At 44.4% G+C, this 16,213-nt stretch overlaps 1 protein-coding gene across 7 annotated transcripts in view; it reads left to right on the plus strand.

The window, feature by feature from the left end:
• TAOK3 (TAO kinase 3) overlaps positions 1-16,213 on the plus strand; it is a 74,555-nt gene that overhangs the window by 36,661 nt on the left and 21,681 nt on the right. For 5 of the 7 annotated variants that reach the window (XM_066331337.1, XM_066331334.1, XM_066331340.1 and 2 more), the window contains exons 5-13: positions 649-750; positions 1,028-1,073; positions 1,710-1,806; positions 3,639-3,752; positions 4,838-4,929; positions 6,877-6,970; positions 8,331-8,412; positions 10,856-11,023; positions 13,826-14,032. In XM_066331337.1, the coding sequence (XP_066187434.1) occupies positions 649-750; positions 1,028-1,073; positions 1,710-1,806; positions 3,639-3,752; positions 4,838-4,929; positions 6,877-6,970; positions 8,331-8,412; positions 10,856-11,023; positions 13,826-14,032 (1,002 nt within the window). Of the gene's footprint in view, positions 1-648; positions 751-1,027; positions 1,074-1,709; positions 1,807-3,638; positions 3,753-4,837; positions 4,930-6,876; positions 6,971-8,330; positions 8,413-10,855; positions 11,024-13,825; positions 14,033-16,213 lie in introns of those variants that run through there. The other 2 variants (XM_066331338.1, XM_066331339.1) reach the window with 2 other exon arrangements.

Consider the following 16,213-nt stretch of genomic DNA (forward strand, 5'->3'; position numbering starts at 1 on the left):
TTTCAGAAATTATTTTCTTAAGAAGTGTGTTAAAAGCACACTGGCCACTGGAGCACAGCTCTCTGAAACTCTGGAGGATCTATGAAATTGCCGAGACCTGCTAATCTCAGTTGTTGCTTGTTAATTGTTCCTCTTATTTTTGTGTGGAACTTGGACCCACTGTTCCTTTGGACTGGTGTGTGGATGTGCAGGGTGTGTTTGTTTGTTAAGAGCAAACAGGGGTGGTTTAAACTCATTTTTCCTTGCTTGCTTGTTGGTCTCCCAAATGTCAGTGGTTTTGTGCTGTGTTACAGAAGGTCAGGAGCTCACTGCTGCTCTCTGTAGTTCTTACTAACTTTGAGGCCACTGAACGCTTCAATTTGCAAAGCAGCAGCATTTAAGTTAAATGGATTGCAGTTTAAAAGAAGAAAAAAAAATACTTTGGCAGTCCTCAAGTTGTTAAATATATCTTGGGGGTATCTCAGTGCAATAAGGACCCAGACAACTGATTTACAGCTGTGCTTTTGCAGCACTGCCTTTCCATCTTCATATTGTAAAATAATTTTATGGTAGTTTTTCAGACTGCCCTACAGTGTGTGGTGCATGAAAGGATGTAGAGGATTAAGAAGAGAAACATATTTATACTTTTTGCTTTATTTTTGTCATTAGAAATGGCAGGATATCATCAAAGAAGTCAAGTTTTTGCAACAGCTGAAGCACCCCAACACCATAGAGTACAAGGGCTGTTACCTGAAGGAGCACACGGCGTGGGTGAGTGTGGGGCATTTAGAGCAAAGGGACACTGCAGCACTCAAATCCTCAGCACAGGCACTGAAACACCTTTGGGTTTATGGTGAACAGTACTAAAATAAAGCCAAATTTTACATCTTCTGATCAAAAACTAACAAAACCTACTACTTTTTATTTTTTTTCCTTAATCAGGGCGTTAAAGCCACCCTGTGATTTAAATTTGGAATGTAATGATGTTTCCTAATTTCAGAATGCTTCCAAGAGATACTTGAAGGCATGATGTTCTCTTCTTTTGCAGTTGGTTATGGAGTACTGTTTAGGATCAGCTTCTGATTTGCTAGAAGGTAAGTTTGATACATCCTGGATTTTCTTTTTGCTAGTGCCCCCCACCTGAGTTTGATGGGAGGGTATTTCCTCAGAGTGGGGTTTTGTAGAAGGTCTGTCTGTCCTGCTCCATTCTCTAGGAAGAATTTGAGGTTTTCCCAGTGATAGAGATAATTGGCATGCACATTTTAATTATGTCAAATGAAGGTATAAAGCATGCAGGTATGCACCTGTAATCTGTCCCTTTTTAGGTTGCCTGTTTTTGGGATATTCATAATAAAATCCTGCAGAGATCACCTTTGTCCTTGCATTGCAGTGTGCAGGAATAGTTATAGATGGGTTTTAGAACAGGAGGTTGATGCAACCTCAACACTGGAACAGCACCTGCAAAGAAACAGGGGAATTTAAGTCAAAATAGGGAAAGTTTATAAAAGTTTACAAAAACTAGAGTTGGTTGAGGGCCAAGATCACAGGGTCACAGAATGGTTTCGGTTGGGAGGAACCTTAAAACCCTCACAGGGAAGAACTCTTCCCTAATTCCTCTTTGTAGCACATGGGTGGGATTCCTTTCTTTAAAAAAGAATTTTTCTCAGGAAAATATCCCATTTATTTCCTTCTGTTTAGTTTTATTTTCTTGATTTTTCTTCCCCCCATAGTTCACAAGAAACCACTCCAGGAAGTGGAGATTGCTGCCATCACCCACGGTGCCTTACAGGGGCTGGCCTACCTGCACTCCCACTGTAGGATCCACAGGTGAGCCTGGAGCTGCTGCCCTTCCATCTGCTGCTCCCTGGAATCTCAGAGCTGCTTCACTGGCTTTAAACAGCCTTGGAAAAAATTATTCTCCCAACATTTTCTCTGCCTTGTTGGCAATTGTTCTGTGCAGACCCTGGGTAACAAAGGCTACACAGGAATGTTGCACTGAAGGGTATCACCCTAAATGTGCCAGATAAATGGGAGTTCAGTGAGCTAGGCTGTTTCTAAGACTAGTTATTTTTTCATATTTACATGTGAATAAGTAAAACTGTGTTGGTGTTGCACAGCCTGGATTTGTTAACAGAGGGGCCACAGAGGTGTCATGGGAAGCACAATTGGGATGGAAGTATAAGTTGGAAGATAAAACTACCTGAGGAGAAATCAAAGCACTTTTCCATGGCAGGTGGTTCCCTGGAACAGCTGCCCGGGGAGGGTGTGGATTTTCCCTCTCTGGAGACATTCCCAACCCTCGTGGACACATTCCTGTGTCACCTGCTCCACGGGCATTGGACTGGGTGATCTCCAGAGGTCCCTTCCAACCCCAACTATCCTGTGACCTGGATTTCATCCAAGGGATATTCCACCTTTTACCCGCTGAGGTGGGAGGGCCGATGTGCTCACCCAGAAATGAGGAGCAGCGACACATTGCTGGATTTGTGGCTGCTGTGGCAGAGGAGAGGCGAGAGGGCGAGCCCTGGCTGGGCGGGGAGCAGCTGCTCTGCACAGCCCCGGGGAGAAGTTCCTCTGCCAGTGGGATCAGCGAGGATGAGGGAGCAGGGGCAGGATTTGGGGTCGAGGGCCCGATTTTGGGGTTGAAGATCCATTTTTTGGGGTCGAGGACAATTTTGGGAGCGGGTCCGGCCCCGCGCGGGGACCTGGCGCGGGGGCGCCACCTGGTGGCGAGGGAGCGGCGCTGCAGGCGCCGTGCTGCTGCTGCCGGGCCGCGCTGGCGATGGGAGAGGAGGGAATTGTTGGTTTTATTATTTAATTGCAAGCACAAGGCTGGCAGATATGATGCTGATACCTGATGTGGCTGTTGAGCCGTGGTATAGAATCACAGCGTGGTTTGGCTTGGAAAGGACTTTAAAGTTCATCCAGTGCCAGCCCTGCCACGGGCAGGGACACTTTCCCCTATCGCAGGTGGCTCCTAGCCCCATCCAGCCTTGGCCTTGAATATTTCCAGGGGCAACCACAGCTTCTCTGGGCATCTGTGCCAGGGCTTCATCACCCTTATGGGGAAGGATTCCTTCCTAATTTCCCACCTAACCCTGCCGTCTGTCAGTGGGAAGCCATTCCCTGTGTCCTGTTCCTCCATCTCTTGTAAATAGGGAATAAATCTCTCTCCTTTCTAGTAGGCTCCCTTCAGATACTGGAAAGCCACAGTTAGGTCACTCTGAAGCTGCCTTTTTTCCAGGCTAAGCAATTCCAGTTCTCTCAGCCTTTCCTTGTGGGGGAGATGCTCCATCCCTTTGGCTGTTGTACAGAGAAGTTGGCAGTGGAGGTGACAGTAAAGGGGACAGCCTGTTCTGTCTCTCTTGTCCTTTTGAAGTGTCCATTCTTGAACACACAAGACTTCAGCACTTGTCCTGCAGCAGAAGTGTCAGGATGCACGAGTAGCACCTGTGGATGAAATATTCCATAATACACTTTTGAAGCAGTGCTGTCCAGGGAAAGGGGGAATAGAGATTACTCTGAACTTGCTGCTGAAACACTGTTGGTGAATTCCTCTCTGTGTCTTTGTTCCAGCATTACAAATTGCAGACAAAGGCATCTCACCAGAGTTTGCATCATGCTAAATTACTTTTTTTTCTCTTTTTTCTCCGTTGAAGGGATATTAAAGCTGGAAATATTCTTCTAACAGAACCAGGTCAAGTGAAACTCGCTGATTTTGGGTCTGCATCTATAGTCTCCCCTGCCAACTCTTTTGTGGGAACGCCTTACTGGTGAGTGAAGCTTTATTCCTTTATAAAACTACTGTCTTCCTTTTCCAGGGCTTCACAATACAATAATAATACCTGGATTAAATCTCCATTAGCCAAGCAGTTTTCCTGCCATCCCTGTGTTCAGATCTTTGGGAGGTCTGTCCTTCCTCAGAGTCCATAAGGAGATGTTTAGGTTGTGCAGTGCTTGGCAATGGCTCTACTCTTGCAATGCCATTGGCTTAAAAATAACTCACACTTGCCACAGGTGATGGGACTGAGACATTCATAGAGAAAGGGGATCCTGGTAGTCAGACTAGAAGTCACACAGCTACTTAAATCCTGTTTTGAAGGAATTGCTGAAGGGTCACCCGAGTTCCTTGGCATTCCCAGCACCGAGGACCAGCACAGCTCCATGCTCCATTGATTTTGTGGCAGAGGCCCCAGGCAGTGCTGGGAGGTCACCATGGCCCAGCCTTGGAATGAGGCCGTTTGGCAGGAAGCCTTTTTGTGGAAGAACACAATTGAGGAGGCTGAATTTTTGCAGGCTGGGCCTGCTGCTTCTCTGTCCTCACTTCATCCCTTTATCCTGGCACACCGTATGTCCCCAATGTTCCCAATTTCCTTGTTCCATTCATAGCTGCACCCACAGGCTGCATTTGCCTGCTGAAATGCTCCTGGTGTGCCAAGGGGGAGCCTGGGGGAGGGTGCAAGGGGTGCCTTTAGGGCTCTCCTGGCCCTTGCTGTCAGCCTGCAGCTACAATGCCTTTGGAAATAGGGGTTCTCCCATGTGCCAGGGTATTCTGCAGATAGGAAAAATATTGGGTTGACCCTTTCCCCCTCTTTTTCTCCCTCCCCCTTTCCCCCTCTTTTTCTCCCTCCCCCTTTCCCCCTCTTTTTCTCCCTCCCTTTCCTCTCTTGCTATTCCCCTTTCCTCTGACAAGTTGCTGGTGTGATCAGTCCTTGTTCAGTTCCAGCACACTTTTCCTCAGCTCCCCGCTGTCTCTGCCCATCAGTGGCTTTGCTAAAGGGGGTGAGACCACCTCAGTTGGTGTGCTGGGAGTGACCCTGTGTGTCCCCTAAGGCAGCCTTTGCTCTGTGGTTGGCAGGATGGCACCAGAGGTGATCCTTGCTATGGACGAGGGGCAGTACGACGGGAAGGTGGATATTTGGTCTCTGGGGATCACGTGCATCGAGTTAGGTGAGTGCACACACAGCAGCTGAGGTGGGTAATTAACTCTGCAGTGTTGTTAGGAGCTCGTGCAAAAAGGGAAGATCCTCATTCCTCATCAGTTTTTCCCCTTTAAAATGTCTGACTCGGAAAACTCTGACAGTTGAGTTAAATCTTTTTCTTGCTGGCAAATTAAGAGCAAGCCACTAATGTACAGTGCTTTCTTGTTAGTCTGGTGTGCTCAGTTATTCCCTGGAGAACCAGAGCATTTTGCTCTTGAGTAAAAGGAAACCATGGTTTGTCATCTGTGTTTTCCAAGCTGCACTCTGAGAAAGTTATCCCAGCTGTTGTGTCAAGGGAACTGGTGTCCTAAGGATTGTGTGTCAGAAGGGACCTACATTTAATTCTCAATCCTTCTTACTTCCCTGCTCTCTGAAACAAAAATCTTCAGTCTCAGCTGAAAAGTTTGTGCCATGAATCATCGTGGACAGGTTCTTTACGTGAGGAGAAGAAAAAGGTTTGCACTGCAAAGGGCAAATGATACACATCCACAGAGCCTGGAGCAGAGGTGGATGTGATGGCAGGTACATGGAGTAGACTCTTAAGTGTGTGTTTCAAGTTTGAATATTGACACTGCATGTGCTGAGTTAGATTATTTTCTAAAATCAGCCTTGGTATGGATTCTACTTAACAGCAGTACACCAATATTGTGTGGGTGAGTTCACCGAAAATGTCATTGGTGAATGTTTAATCAGCAGAAATGTGTGAGATAACAAAGAGGGGGATGTGCAGAAGAAATGTTATCTCTACAATTGAGATGGTGTAGATAACCAGTAACTAACATGGCTGTGTTTCATGTGCCAGCATGCTGACACGGTCTGTATTTTGATATAAAGAATGCCAGAAGTGGAAGTTTTAGGCTTCTGTTGTTGTGCATGGCCAATGATTTTTGTTTGTATGGAGTTCAGGTGTGTCACCACCTCTCAAGGACTAAATCACAGCAGTAGGAGAGAGACTCTGCAGCCCTCTGTAGGCACAGTCTTGGTACCAGAATTTCTCTGGAGCTTTTTACTCAGGAACCTCAAAGCCACTTTACAGAGATGATGGATTTCCTTTCTTTAAAAATACCCATTTGAGAAGCATTAAACTTTTTTAAACTTCAGAGTTTGCCTTTGCATGATTCCCTGTCTGAACACAAGGTCGGGCAGCAGTGGGAGGAAGTCTTTTGTTGAGCAGCCCTTGGCTTTCTTTGAATGCTGATGTCTTAATTCCTCGTGTAACTGAAGTAAATAGTGATTAAGGAGAAGCAGATGTGATGGTTTGTCTGCATGGCAAGGGACTGCTCTGGCTCTGCAAAGAATTGAGAAATTCTGACACCGCTGACTTCAGTGAGAACCAGAACTCTTGAGTTCTGCCCTCCTGAGAGGTCAGGGGCTGCTGGGCAGGTGTCCTCTTGGTGCAAGGACTGGGAAGGATTTCAGTGAGAGGGAGTTCCTGGCACATCTGGCAGGTGAATTTGGTAACCTGTCCCACTTGCAGTGATAAATGAGGGAGGCAGTCACTTTGTCCTGTAATCCCCCTGTTCCAGGAATGCATCAAAGATCTGTAGGGAATGATACAGCATGTCCTGACCCTGAACTGTGCCTAAGATTAGTTTTACTCAGTTTCAGCTGATTTTGTCACAGCAGAACAGGTGTGAGATGTTGCAGTTCAAGTAAATTTTACTGCAAACTCTTCCTTATAATTTGTATTCCACTCTCGTTGGTTTTTGTCTTCCCTCTCCAAGTGAACAGCAGCTTTCCTTGAGTGGGTGTCCTGGTCTAACTTGGAATATTAAAATAATCAGCCTAAGTGTGATGACAATACCACTGAGTATTGATTTAGCAGTGATACCCTGCTCATACTTCCATACATTTCACATTTCTCATTTCTTTCCAGACAGCCTGATCACACCTTTGTGTTCTTTTCTCTTTCCAGCTGAAAGGAAGCCTCCACTTTTCAACATGAATGCAATGAGTGCCTTATATCACATAGCCCAGAACGATTCCCCTAGGTTACAATCAAATGAATGGTAAGAGAACCATTAACAGCTGCTTTTTGTTGTATATTTCCCTGGAAATGCCCTGTGACACTGCATAGTTCAAGCCTGACAATGAATGTGTTGGCTGCAGTGCAGTGATTTGTGTGTGTTCTCAAGTCTTGTGTAGGCTGGCTCAGTTTTGACCTTCTGTCACTCTGGCTGTTCTGCAGTCTAAAAGTGTGGAGGTGTTAATTCTGGGGTGTAGCTGCTGTAGGAATTAAAATATTCTCAGGTGTGTAAAACCAGCCGTGGCTCAGCATCAGCAAAATTTCCAGCTGCCAAAGATCCCTGTTGGCAGAAAAGTTGTTAGCATTGCTGTGCAGCTGAAATATGGAGACAGGGAGGAGAATGTGGAGGTAAATTTTGTCAGTGGGTGACTCCAGAAGCCCTCAGAGCTCTGTGGCCAGTGAATACTCCCCGTGCTCCAGGCTTCTTCCAGAATCTGAGCTTGGGTACAAGAACACATTGTTATCCCGTGGGAGCAAAGGGCTTGCCCTGTTCCCTGTACCCGAGATTGGATTGTTGCTGTGGGTTGATACTTGGCAGGGTCTGCAGAAGGCTGGAAACAAAAGCTCCTGGTGAGGTCCCCTATTTCTCTGCTGGGCATTTGAGCAGCACAACTGTTTAATTGCTGATCATTTTATCAAAACCACTCCAGTTTCCTTATTTCATCCTCCCTGTTTTGCCTATTTTAAGGCTCCAGGCTTGCTCTGCTGCCTGCAGCGTGATCCCCACGTTCTGTGCAGGATTTGCAGTGCAGGGCAGAGACAGCTGTGGATAAACACAGCACATCAGTGTTCTTGACAAGCACTTGTTACAGTGCCCTGTTTGCTCTCTTGGAGTCACCAAGGTGCCTTTTGTGCTCCTTTTGAGTCCAGTGGCACAGAAAAGATCAATTTCTTTCTTTCCAGCTGGGATAAAACCTCAAGTGTTGAAGTGAGCATTGAGGGGCTTTCCTGAGGCAGGATTCCCTGTGTAACCTCTCCGGGATCAGTGAGGGCATTTCTGGAGTTCCCAATAATTCCACTGTCATTAGTTTTTAAGCAGTTGAAGTAAAATCATGAATAGTGACTGGTACACATAATTCTGACTTGGTTTTCAGTTTGTGCTTGGGGAATAGTTGTGTGTCCTTGTTATTTTAACAACCTTTAACCGGGAAAGAATTGATGAGATCGACTTGGAATTTGGAAAAACCCGGTTACTTTCTCTGCCTTAGAACTTAAGAACAAATTAGTCAGTGTTTTTCTTTTGCTTTGCACTGATAAGTTTGAATATATTCCAGATCCTGAGCTGCTTTTTTTTCATTTGGATTTTTTAAATTTTTATTTTATTTTATTTTATTTATTTGCAGGTCAGACTCCTTTAGGGGATTTGTTGATTACTGCTTACAGAAAATACCTCAGGAAAGGCCATCATCAACAGATTTGTTACGGGTAATTTATCAAATCTTTTCCAGAAATCTGGGGGGAAATCTGTTTGTCTACCAAAATAATTGCAAAGATGGTGAGCAAATACTTGCCCTTAGAAAAATGCACTCTTTGGCTGGTTTTTTTTATTTGCTTTTTCCCTCCATTCATGCATCACATTTAGCAGTTAAAAGTAGCATTAAGGGGATAGGCCAAGGCTGACTTCTTCCCCTAATCAAACCGCCAGACCCAAAAGTTGTTTAAATCCCTTTAATGGTTTTTATACTGAACCCAATTAATTAAACTTGTTTTGGAAATAACTGGATCATTTTGGAAGGGGTTTTTACAGGTCCATAATTGCCAAGAGCCTGTAGGAGGGGGACCTGGGAGTGATGTGTGTAGAGTTTGCCAAGGTTTTGTCAGTGAATCATAAATCAGTTGCAGGTTAAGTCACTTGGGTTCAGTTTTACCTGGGAAATAGAGGAACTGTTTACAGCTCCAAGGGATTTGCTTTTGGGAAATCCAGAAGCAGCCTTCCATTAGAAGGTAAGGGGGTGTGAAATCCTGTCCAGCCCCTTTTCCATCAGGCTTTGGCTTTTAAGTATTGCCTTTCTTTAAAATTGATTATTAGCCCTGCTCTCCCTCTGGCTGCTGGTGCCAATGACCTCTGCAGGTAAATGATGAAGGAGCTGCTTGTGCTCCCTTTGGCACCTGGTATATTTTTTTTATTTCCTGTGGTACATTTGTGCTGTGGGAAATAATCAGTGTTTTGTTCCCTGGTTCTACTTGTAGCACCCTGACCAGCTAATAGGTTTATGTTGTGGGTTTTGGAATGATTCATTCCTGGGGATTGGCAGCCTTGCTGCTCTCTAGGAACAGGCTGAGTTCATTGAAGGATGTGATTTCAGGAGTACCTTGAGTTGGAGTCTGTATGAACTGTTAGAGCTGAGATCTGAGTCTGAAATCCTGCACATTCCATAGTTTGGATTTATATTTTATTTATCTTTGTCTGCCCTACACTTCTCACGTGGTTGCATTTTAATATTTGAGTGCACACATAGAATGGATTTAGGTTCAGGATCATGGTTCCAAATGCCTCACTGCTTTCTAAAAATGATGTACAATGAGATAAAAATGGGTTCCTTTTTTCCCCAATCATAAATAAGCTGCAGATTGTTACTGTTCACAGAGAAATAAATGGTTGTTATCTGCATTGTGGAGCAAAAATGATTCATTTTGTTTCTGTGTGAAATGATGTTAAGAACTTTTAGCTCTGATTCAAAAATAAACACCCATCACTACAAGCAAAAAATGGGCACTGAAATGACTGGCTGTCCCCACTAGCAAAACTCAAATGCACAAGTTTGAATTCAGTTAAAAACGAGAAATCAGCTTGTGGCATGATGCTTTCCTTGTTTATTTACACATCATTAAAAGACGATTAGCTCATCCTTTCAGCTCTTTTGTTGAAGGCTCCTGTTTTAGGGCGAGCTGGGGCTCCATATGCTGGTTTACTCCAGCTCCAGGGGATGAATTCGCTCTGGAGCTGAGCCCACAGGAGGGCTGTGAGGCTGAGCAGGCAAAGGTGACCCTCCTGAGAATTTCCTTGCAGGTGGCTCCAGCCGTTGAGGCTCTAACAAAAGCCCCTTGTGGCATTTGCAATGTGCAGTAGAGAACAACTTTCTTTTTTTTTGCCAAAATTTCTTTTTTTTTTTTTTCCTCCATTGCAAATTTTTCTGTTTTCACTGTAGATTTTTCTACAAGCATGCAGAGGATGTTTGTGGCCTAAAGCCATCCCTCTTGGGAACTAGTAAGCAGCACACCCAGCTGTAAAGATGCCATTTAGAGTATTGGCAAGTGTGCATTCAGGTTGTCTGCTTTAGCCAAGGTTAAATGGGAAAACTGGAGACTTTAATATCCACTGCCAGCTGTACAGTTCAGGAGAATGTATCTGATAAATCAGAGAAGAGGCTTTAATCATGTTCTTAAATACCATTAAAGAATTTATTAAGTCTGTACTTAAAACCTGTGCATGAGTTGGCAAGAGCCTGATTTGATTTCAACTCTGGCTGCAAAAGCTTTAGGTATAAATAAACTTTGTGGTCTCCTTGCTGGTTTTATGTGTAAATTGGAATAGATGGATGCAGGAAAATCTTCACAGGTTGATTCTTCTTTGTTCTGGATGCATTTTGTTCATTCCTGTGCCTCCGAGGTTTGAAGTTTCACCTCGTGTGTTTTGAATGAACCAGCTCAGGAAGGGACAAATCATCTGTGTAGCCTGGAGAGCTCAGAAAACCTGACCCCAGCACCAGCTCAGTGTGTTTGGAGTCTTTGAGAAAAGGGTATTACCAGTTATTGAATGTGAACAGATAAATTGCAGAATGGGAGCTGTCACTTCAGGAGAAGTCCCCCGTTGTCCCTGGTTTCACCCCAGAGTCTGAAATGAGGTGTTCTGTGTCCTTTAACCCAGCACGATTTTGTCCGCCGGGAGCGACCTCCCAGGGTGCTCATAGACCTCATCCAGAGGACCAAGGATGCAGTGAGGGAGCTGGACAACCTGCAGTACAGGAAAATGAAGAAAATCCTGTTCCAGGAGACACGCAACGGCCCCCTGAACGAGTCCCAGGAGGAGGAGGAGGTACTCGAATTTTGTTACCCCATTTACATTGTTACAAGGAATTTTAGGGTCAAGGAGATGTTCCTGTGCTTAGGGGTGGTAGAACAAGCACAGCCTAGGTGAGGAATGTTGTTGGAACATCATCTGGATCAGCAGACAGACAGGAGAGGATAATGAGTGATAGTAGTCCTTGCTCAGTGTTAAAGCTGCCAATTACTGTACATGTGAACCTTTGGATTATTTCCAGTGCTGCCCTTTCTTCTGGAAGCCTTAGGGAAGAAACTCATTCTGAGGGAGCTTCTCTGTGAGAAGTGGCTCCCAGCCTTTGTGGAGGAGGGTCTTTGACAGCCCAGCCTTTTCTTTCTCATCTGCACAGTCAAAACAACTCCATTAATGTTAATATTTTTTCAATTACCATAACTTTACTATAAAGTAATTGGCCTCTCATGAGCTGAAAAGCAAATCACCGAATTAGTAAGACTTATTTTTAAAAAATTCTTTAATGTTAAAGAACAAAGAGAGTAAAGACCTAAAATGCAGCTTCAGTTTAAATCTTGTAATAAACAACCCACTTAATCAGTGTATGATAATTGACCCTAACTGTGGCTGGGAGAAGGAAACCAGTCATTTTTCAATTGATGAGCTTAGATGGAAATTAATGTCACTTGGTGCAGGCACAATGCATAAATAAATCCATGGCTGCTTCTCCATGAAAACCACTGACAGACAAATGGATGTCTGTATTCCTTGTGCTCCAGTGGAGTGAGGCTATAACACACAGCAAGGTGTCCAAGCTCCGAGGATCTTCAGGGGCTTGGGTTTGAGGTTTGGGGGTGTCAAATGCTCTTTTAAAGCTAAACTGGTTGAAGAAATGAGCACATGGGTCTCAGGTGGAGCTGCAGGAGGAGGGAACTGGCACTTTGTGGCCCCCCTCGCCGTGAAGATGCCCCAGAGGAGCAAGAACAGCAACTGCTGTGATTGAAGGTCCCCTCCAGCTTCCAGAGCTGGAGCTCAGCTGGGGACTGGGGGATTGTCAGACTTGTGCACTGAAACCTTCCAGTTTTTCTCCCTGCACGTGACAAGCTGTCAGCAGAGTGACGGGGCAGCAAGGTGCCAGGGAATGGATTTCCCACTTGGCTGTTGAGCCCTTCCAAGCTCAACAGGAAACACGTGGCAGTGTTTGGCTCCAAGGTGCATCTTCTGTTCCTCATGTCCCCACTCCTGAAGAAAGCAGGGAGGAGAGCTGTTGTGTCTGAGGGATGCAGCTGACACTCTGCATGTGCACAGCATGCTCTGCACTGACCCTGAGCCCTGTCCCACCACAGGAGGTGTCACTGCTCGTGTGTGTCACTAACTGGGCAGGGAAAGCAGACCCAGCACGTGCTGCAGTTCCTGCTGAACTGGGGACAGAGCCTGCCCCACTGGAAATGCCACCAGGCACTTCCTTCTTCTGCCTTGGGCTGTCGAAGGTGGAAGATGAGCCTTAAAAATCTTTTAACATGCAAAATATTACTAATGCTTTCCTCAGAGCCCTTCCAAGAAGGTGAAAGTTGAAGTCAGGAAGCCATTGCTAAGGTTGCATATGCAATCTCGTCTCTGTCCTTCCTGCATAAACATTCATTAATTGCACAGCCTCAGAGCCTTCATTATGTGATTTCTTCTTCAACTCTATATAAGCATCCTGAAAATATTTTCATTTCCCTGTGTCTATGCTCTCTGTAAAATAGTATTATTCTGGATTTTAAGTGCTCTCACACAGGCTCTGAATGATCTGCTGATTGCTTAAAAAATAATCACACAATCAAAGGCAAATCTGTCAAGTCTCAATTTTATCTTTCTGTCGGTCTCCAACAAAATTGAGTTCCCCATTAATTGATTTGTAATGGAATTCTCCCCAAGCTCCCTTCAGAGGCCAGGGCAAACTGGATGCAGCAGCAGGCTGCTCATTTCAGTGAGTCAAGGCTGCTTCACTCCAGGAGTGAAGGATGTTCAGAGTTCTGTCCTCACTGTGAGCTCCTTGCGAGCCTCTTTGGTGCCACTAGTTAATTACAAAGGACTCCATAAATTCTCTAAATCAGTCCAGACGAAGTGCATACTCTGGCTTTACTGTATTCCTATGGGTATGGAAGAAGAAAAAAGGCTGCCAACTCCTGATATTTGTATGTAAAATCAAAAATACCTCATATATGAGGAATCTTTATTTATGTATATCCCAGTTTTAACCCCTGTAATAATGCAGCTTTGTCTGAGTCAGCTGCTGGGATTCTTCACTCACCTTTATCTTGGCTGAAAACACAAGATTCAAGGGGTTTTTAGCGTGATAAAATCGAATTGCTGGCTGCTTGGGACATGGAGGTTAAAACCTCTGCACCACGTAGAACATATCAAATAATAAATGGGTTCATTGTCTATATATTTTCTGATTCAGGAAATGTGTTATAGCAGATCCTGACTTGAAGGATTGTTTTAATTCAAATTTGGATCATTTCTCTTAATTATGAGGCTCCTTCCACCAGCCATCCAGTATTCCTGGATGTCTCCTATCAAGCCAAGAGCCATGCCCAGACTTCAGGATATGTGGAAAAAAAAACCTGGCTTGAAACCTAATGTAATCAGATTGCAGGGGAAAAGGCAGAAATTGCCTGCCCCATATGGAGCATTCCAGAACCCAAACAGCCCTTTGAGATGTGCAGTTGGCAAAATAATGCCCAAAGGCCCTTAAAGTCTGCAGAGTCACCTTTAAAAGAAGCTCTGGGCATTGCAGGCACGTGCTGAGCAGGTGATCTCCTGTGAGATCTGTAACTGATGCCCCTTGTTTTATAGGACAGTGAGCATGGATCAAACCTGAATAGGAAGATGGACAGTCTGGGCAGCAACCATTCCATTCCCAGCATGTCTGTGAGCACAGGCAGCCAGAGCAGCAGTGTGAGCAGCATGCAGGAGGTCCTGGATGAGAGCAGCCCTGAGCTGGTCATGATGCATAGTGACGAGAGCACCATTAATTCCACCTCCTCCGTTGTTCACAAGAAGGTACGTGTGCCCTGGTGCTCTGTGCTGAGAGCAGGACCTGCTGCTGGGCTTGCCAGAGTCAACTTCTGTGTGGTTTTTGTCTTTAAAAGCATCTAAAGAACCTCTGCCCATGAGAAGAGGTTGCTAGTGAAAGAGCTGTCAGTGCCTAGGCAGGGTCCCCCAGCCTCCTGCATGCCCAGCCCTGCATGTGCACCTCTTCCTCTCTGCTTGGGACATCCTTAGGAATGCCTGTCCTGTGTTCTCTGCTGGTCCTGGCAGCCAAGCTAACCCTCTGCCAGGCACAATGTGTGATTAGAACCTGCCTGCATTTCAATTTCCCTTGTGGGGAGTGGAAGTGTGCAGAACTTTGGACCCTTCCCACGAGGTACATTTGGAGTCAGGTTCCACTCAATGCTTTCCTGCTCCTTTGCTGCATGCTGTGATCTGATGCCTTTCATTTTCTTAGGCCTGGATATTGAGCTGAGGTTGTCCAGCTGTAAGCCTGCATCTCGTCTCCACTGTTTGACTAAAATAGTTTTGGCTTGGCCTTAGCAGTGTCATTTGCTAGTGGGCAGCAAAATATAAGTTGGTTGTGTTGGTTTCGTTTGCAAAGAACTTCAAAGTGTACGTTTGCTTTTTGCCAGAGGAGCTAAAACACTACAGCAGCATGAAAAGTATGAATTTCTTGTTTAAGTTTACAGTAAAGCTTGGTTATATCTAACTAAATATTTGAAAGCAGTTCTTCCTCCTGAAATGCAGGGTTTGTGTCACTGGATATTAAGAACTATTGAAAAACTTCGTCTTCAACAAAACACGGTCGTACATATTTAAAGATACTGGCAGAGAAGTTGTAAAGATTTTAGGGGGTTGCCTCTTTCCTAAAGATGCTTGACAGAATCTTTAAGGAAGATTGTTGATTCAGAAAGGTGAAAATAAGGTGTTAGGTACCAAATGCCAGGCCATGGAACTGTCCCAAATGAAGAGCAGCACCACTGATGGATGCTCTGGGTGGTTATGACTGGAGCTTTTTCTTGTTTTGTATAGACTTTCAAAATGTGTGTTAACTTGAATTTCACATTGTTAAATAGCCATATTTACTTCTGCATTAAAATGGAAGTTTGAGGGACTGACTTACACAGAATTCATGGGTTATAATGACTGCTCGGAGTTGTTACAGTCCGTGAAAACAAAACATGAGCTACTCCCACCAGACATAAATGGCATTTGTGAAAGGAGTAGAGTTCCTTCTTGTTTTAAGACTAATGTTATATTTTATAATGGTTGTATGGCACTTGTGAAGTACAAATACAGGATCAGTCCTCCTAGACTTGTGTGTAGCTCTTCAGTTGAGTAGGATGTACAAACAGGACACCACAGGGAAGTTTTGATCTGGTTTGGAAAAAAACCCAGGATGTCTTGCACATTTGTAACTGAAGTATTATAAAATAAACCACTACTAGAACACATAACACAGGTGTTTTAGGGTAATTTTGGGAGAAGAAAGCCCAGGTCTGCACTGATGGTCTTCACAAAACAGTCAATGATTGGCTGGGACTGCTGATCCTTGGAGTAGGTTCCTTCTCCACTGGAAAATGTTCCATTCTGCTGTATGTAATTCATAAAGCAGATTTGGACTCTGTGTGGCAGTCTGCAAATATATTATTTTAATTTAGTAGACTTTTTTTTTTTATTCTTTGTTCCTTTGGGGAATGCAATTTTAAATGGAAAACTTCTTCCTGTGTGTTGTGTGCATATTAATATACGTGAAGAGACTAAAATTGGAGCTGGACATTTCAGGGGGGTTTATGTCCACATACATCCCACTTTATTTTCAAGGTAAAGCTCCTTGTTCTGCCAAGATTTGAGTTTGTGGTTTAACTGCCTTTCTGGAAATTGGGATGAGGCTGAGTTTTGGGTATCTCAGTACCTCACAAACACAATGGAAAGAACCTGGGGCTCAAGTTTAATTTAAGCTCTTGTTTTGCATTCAGTCAGCCTTTAAAGGCTAAAAAGAAAAGTCTGATGAACAGAAGCAGCATTTTGTGGGTACAGGGTCACATACAAGATGGTTTTGACATGGGTGAAGTCAAAAGTGTTGTGTAAAATTGAGATGTTCCACAAATGTTTTAATTATCAACCTCCAGATTGTGGAAAGGGTCCAAGATGGCAAAATCTTGGAAAATATTTCCAGAATAGCCTGGA

The sequence above is a fragment of the Sylvia atricapilla genome, chromosome 17, assembly GCF_009819655.1.
Source record: "Sylvia atricapilla isolate bSylAtr1 chromosome 17, bSylAtr1.pri, whole genome shotgun sequence".
Lineage (NCBI taxonomy): Eukaryota > Metazoa > Chordata > Aves > Passeriformes > Sylviidae > Sylvia > Sylvia atricapilla.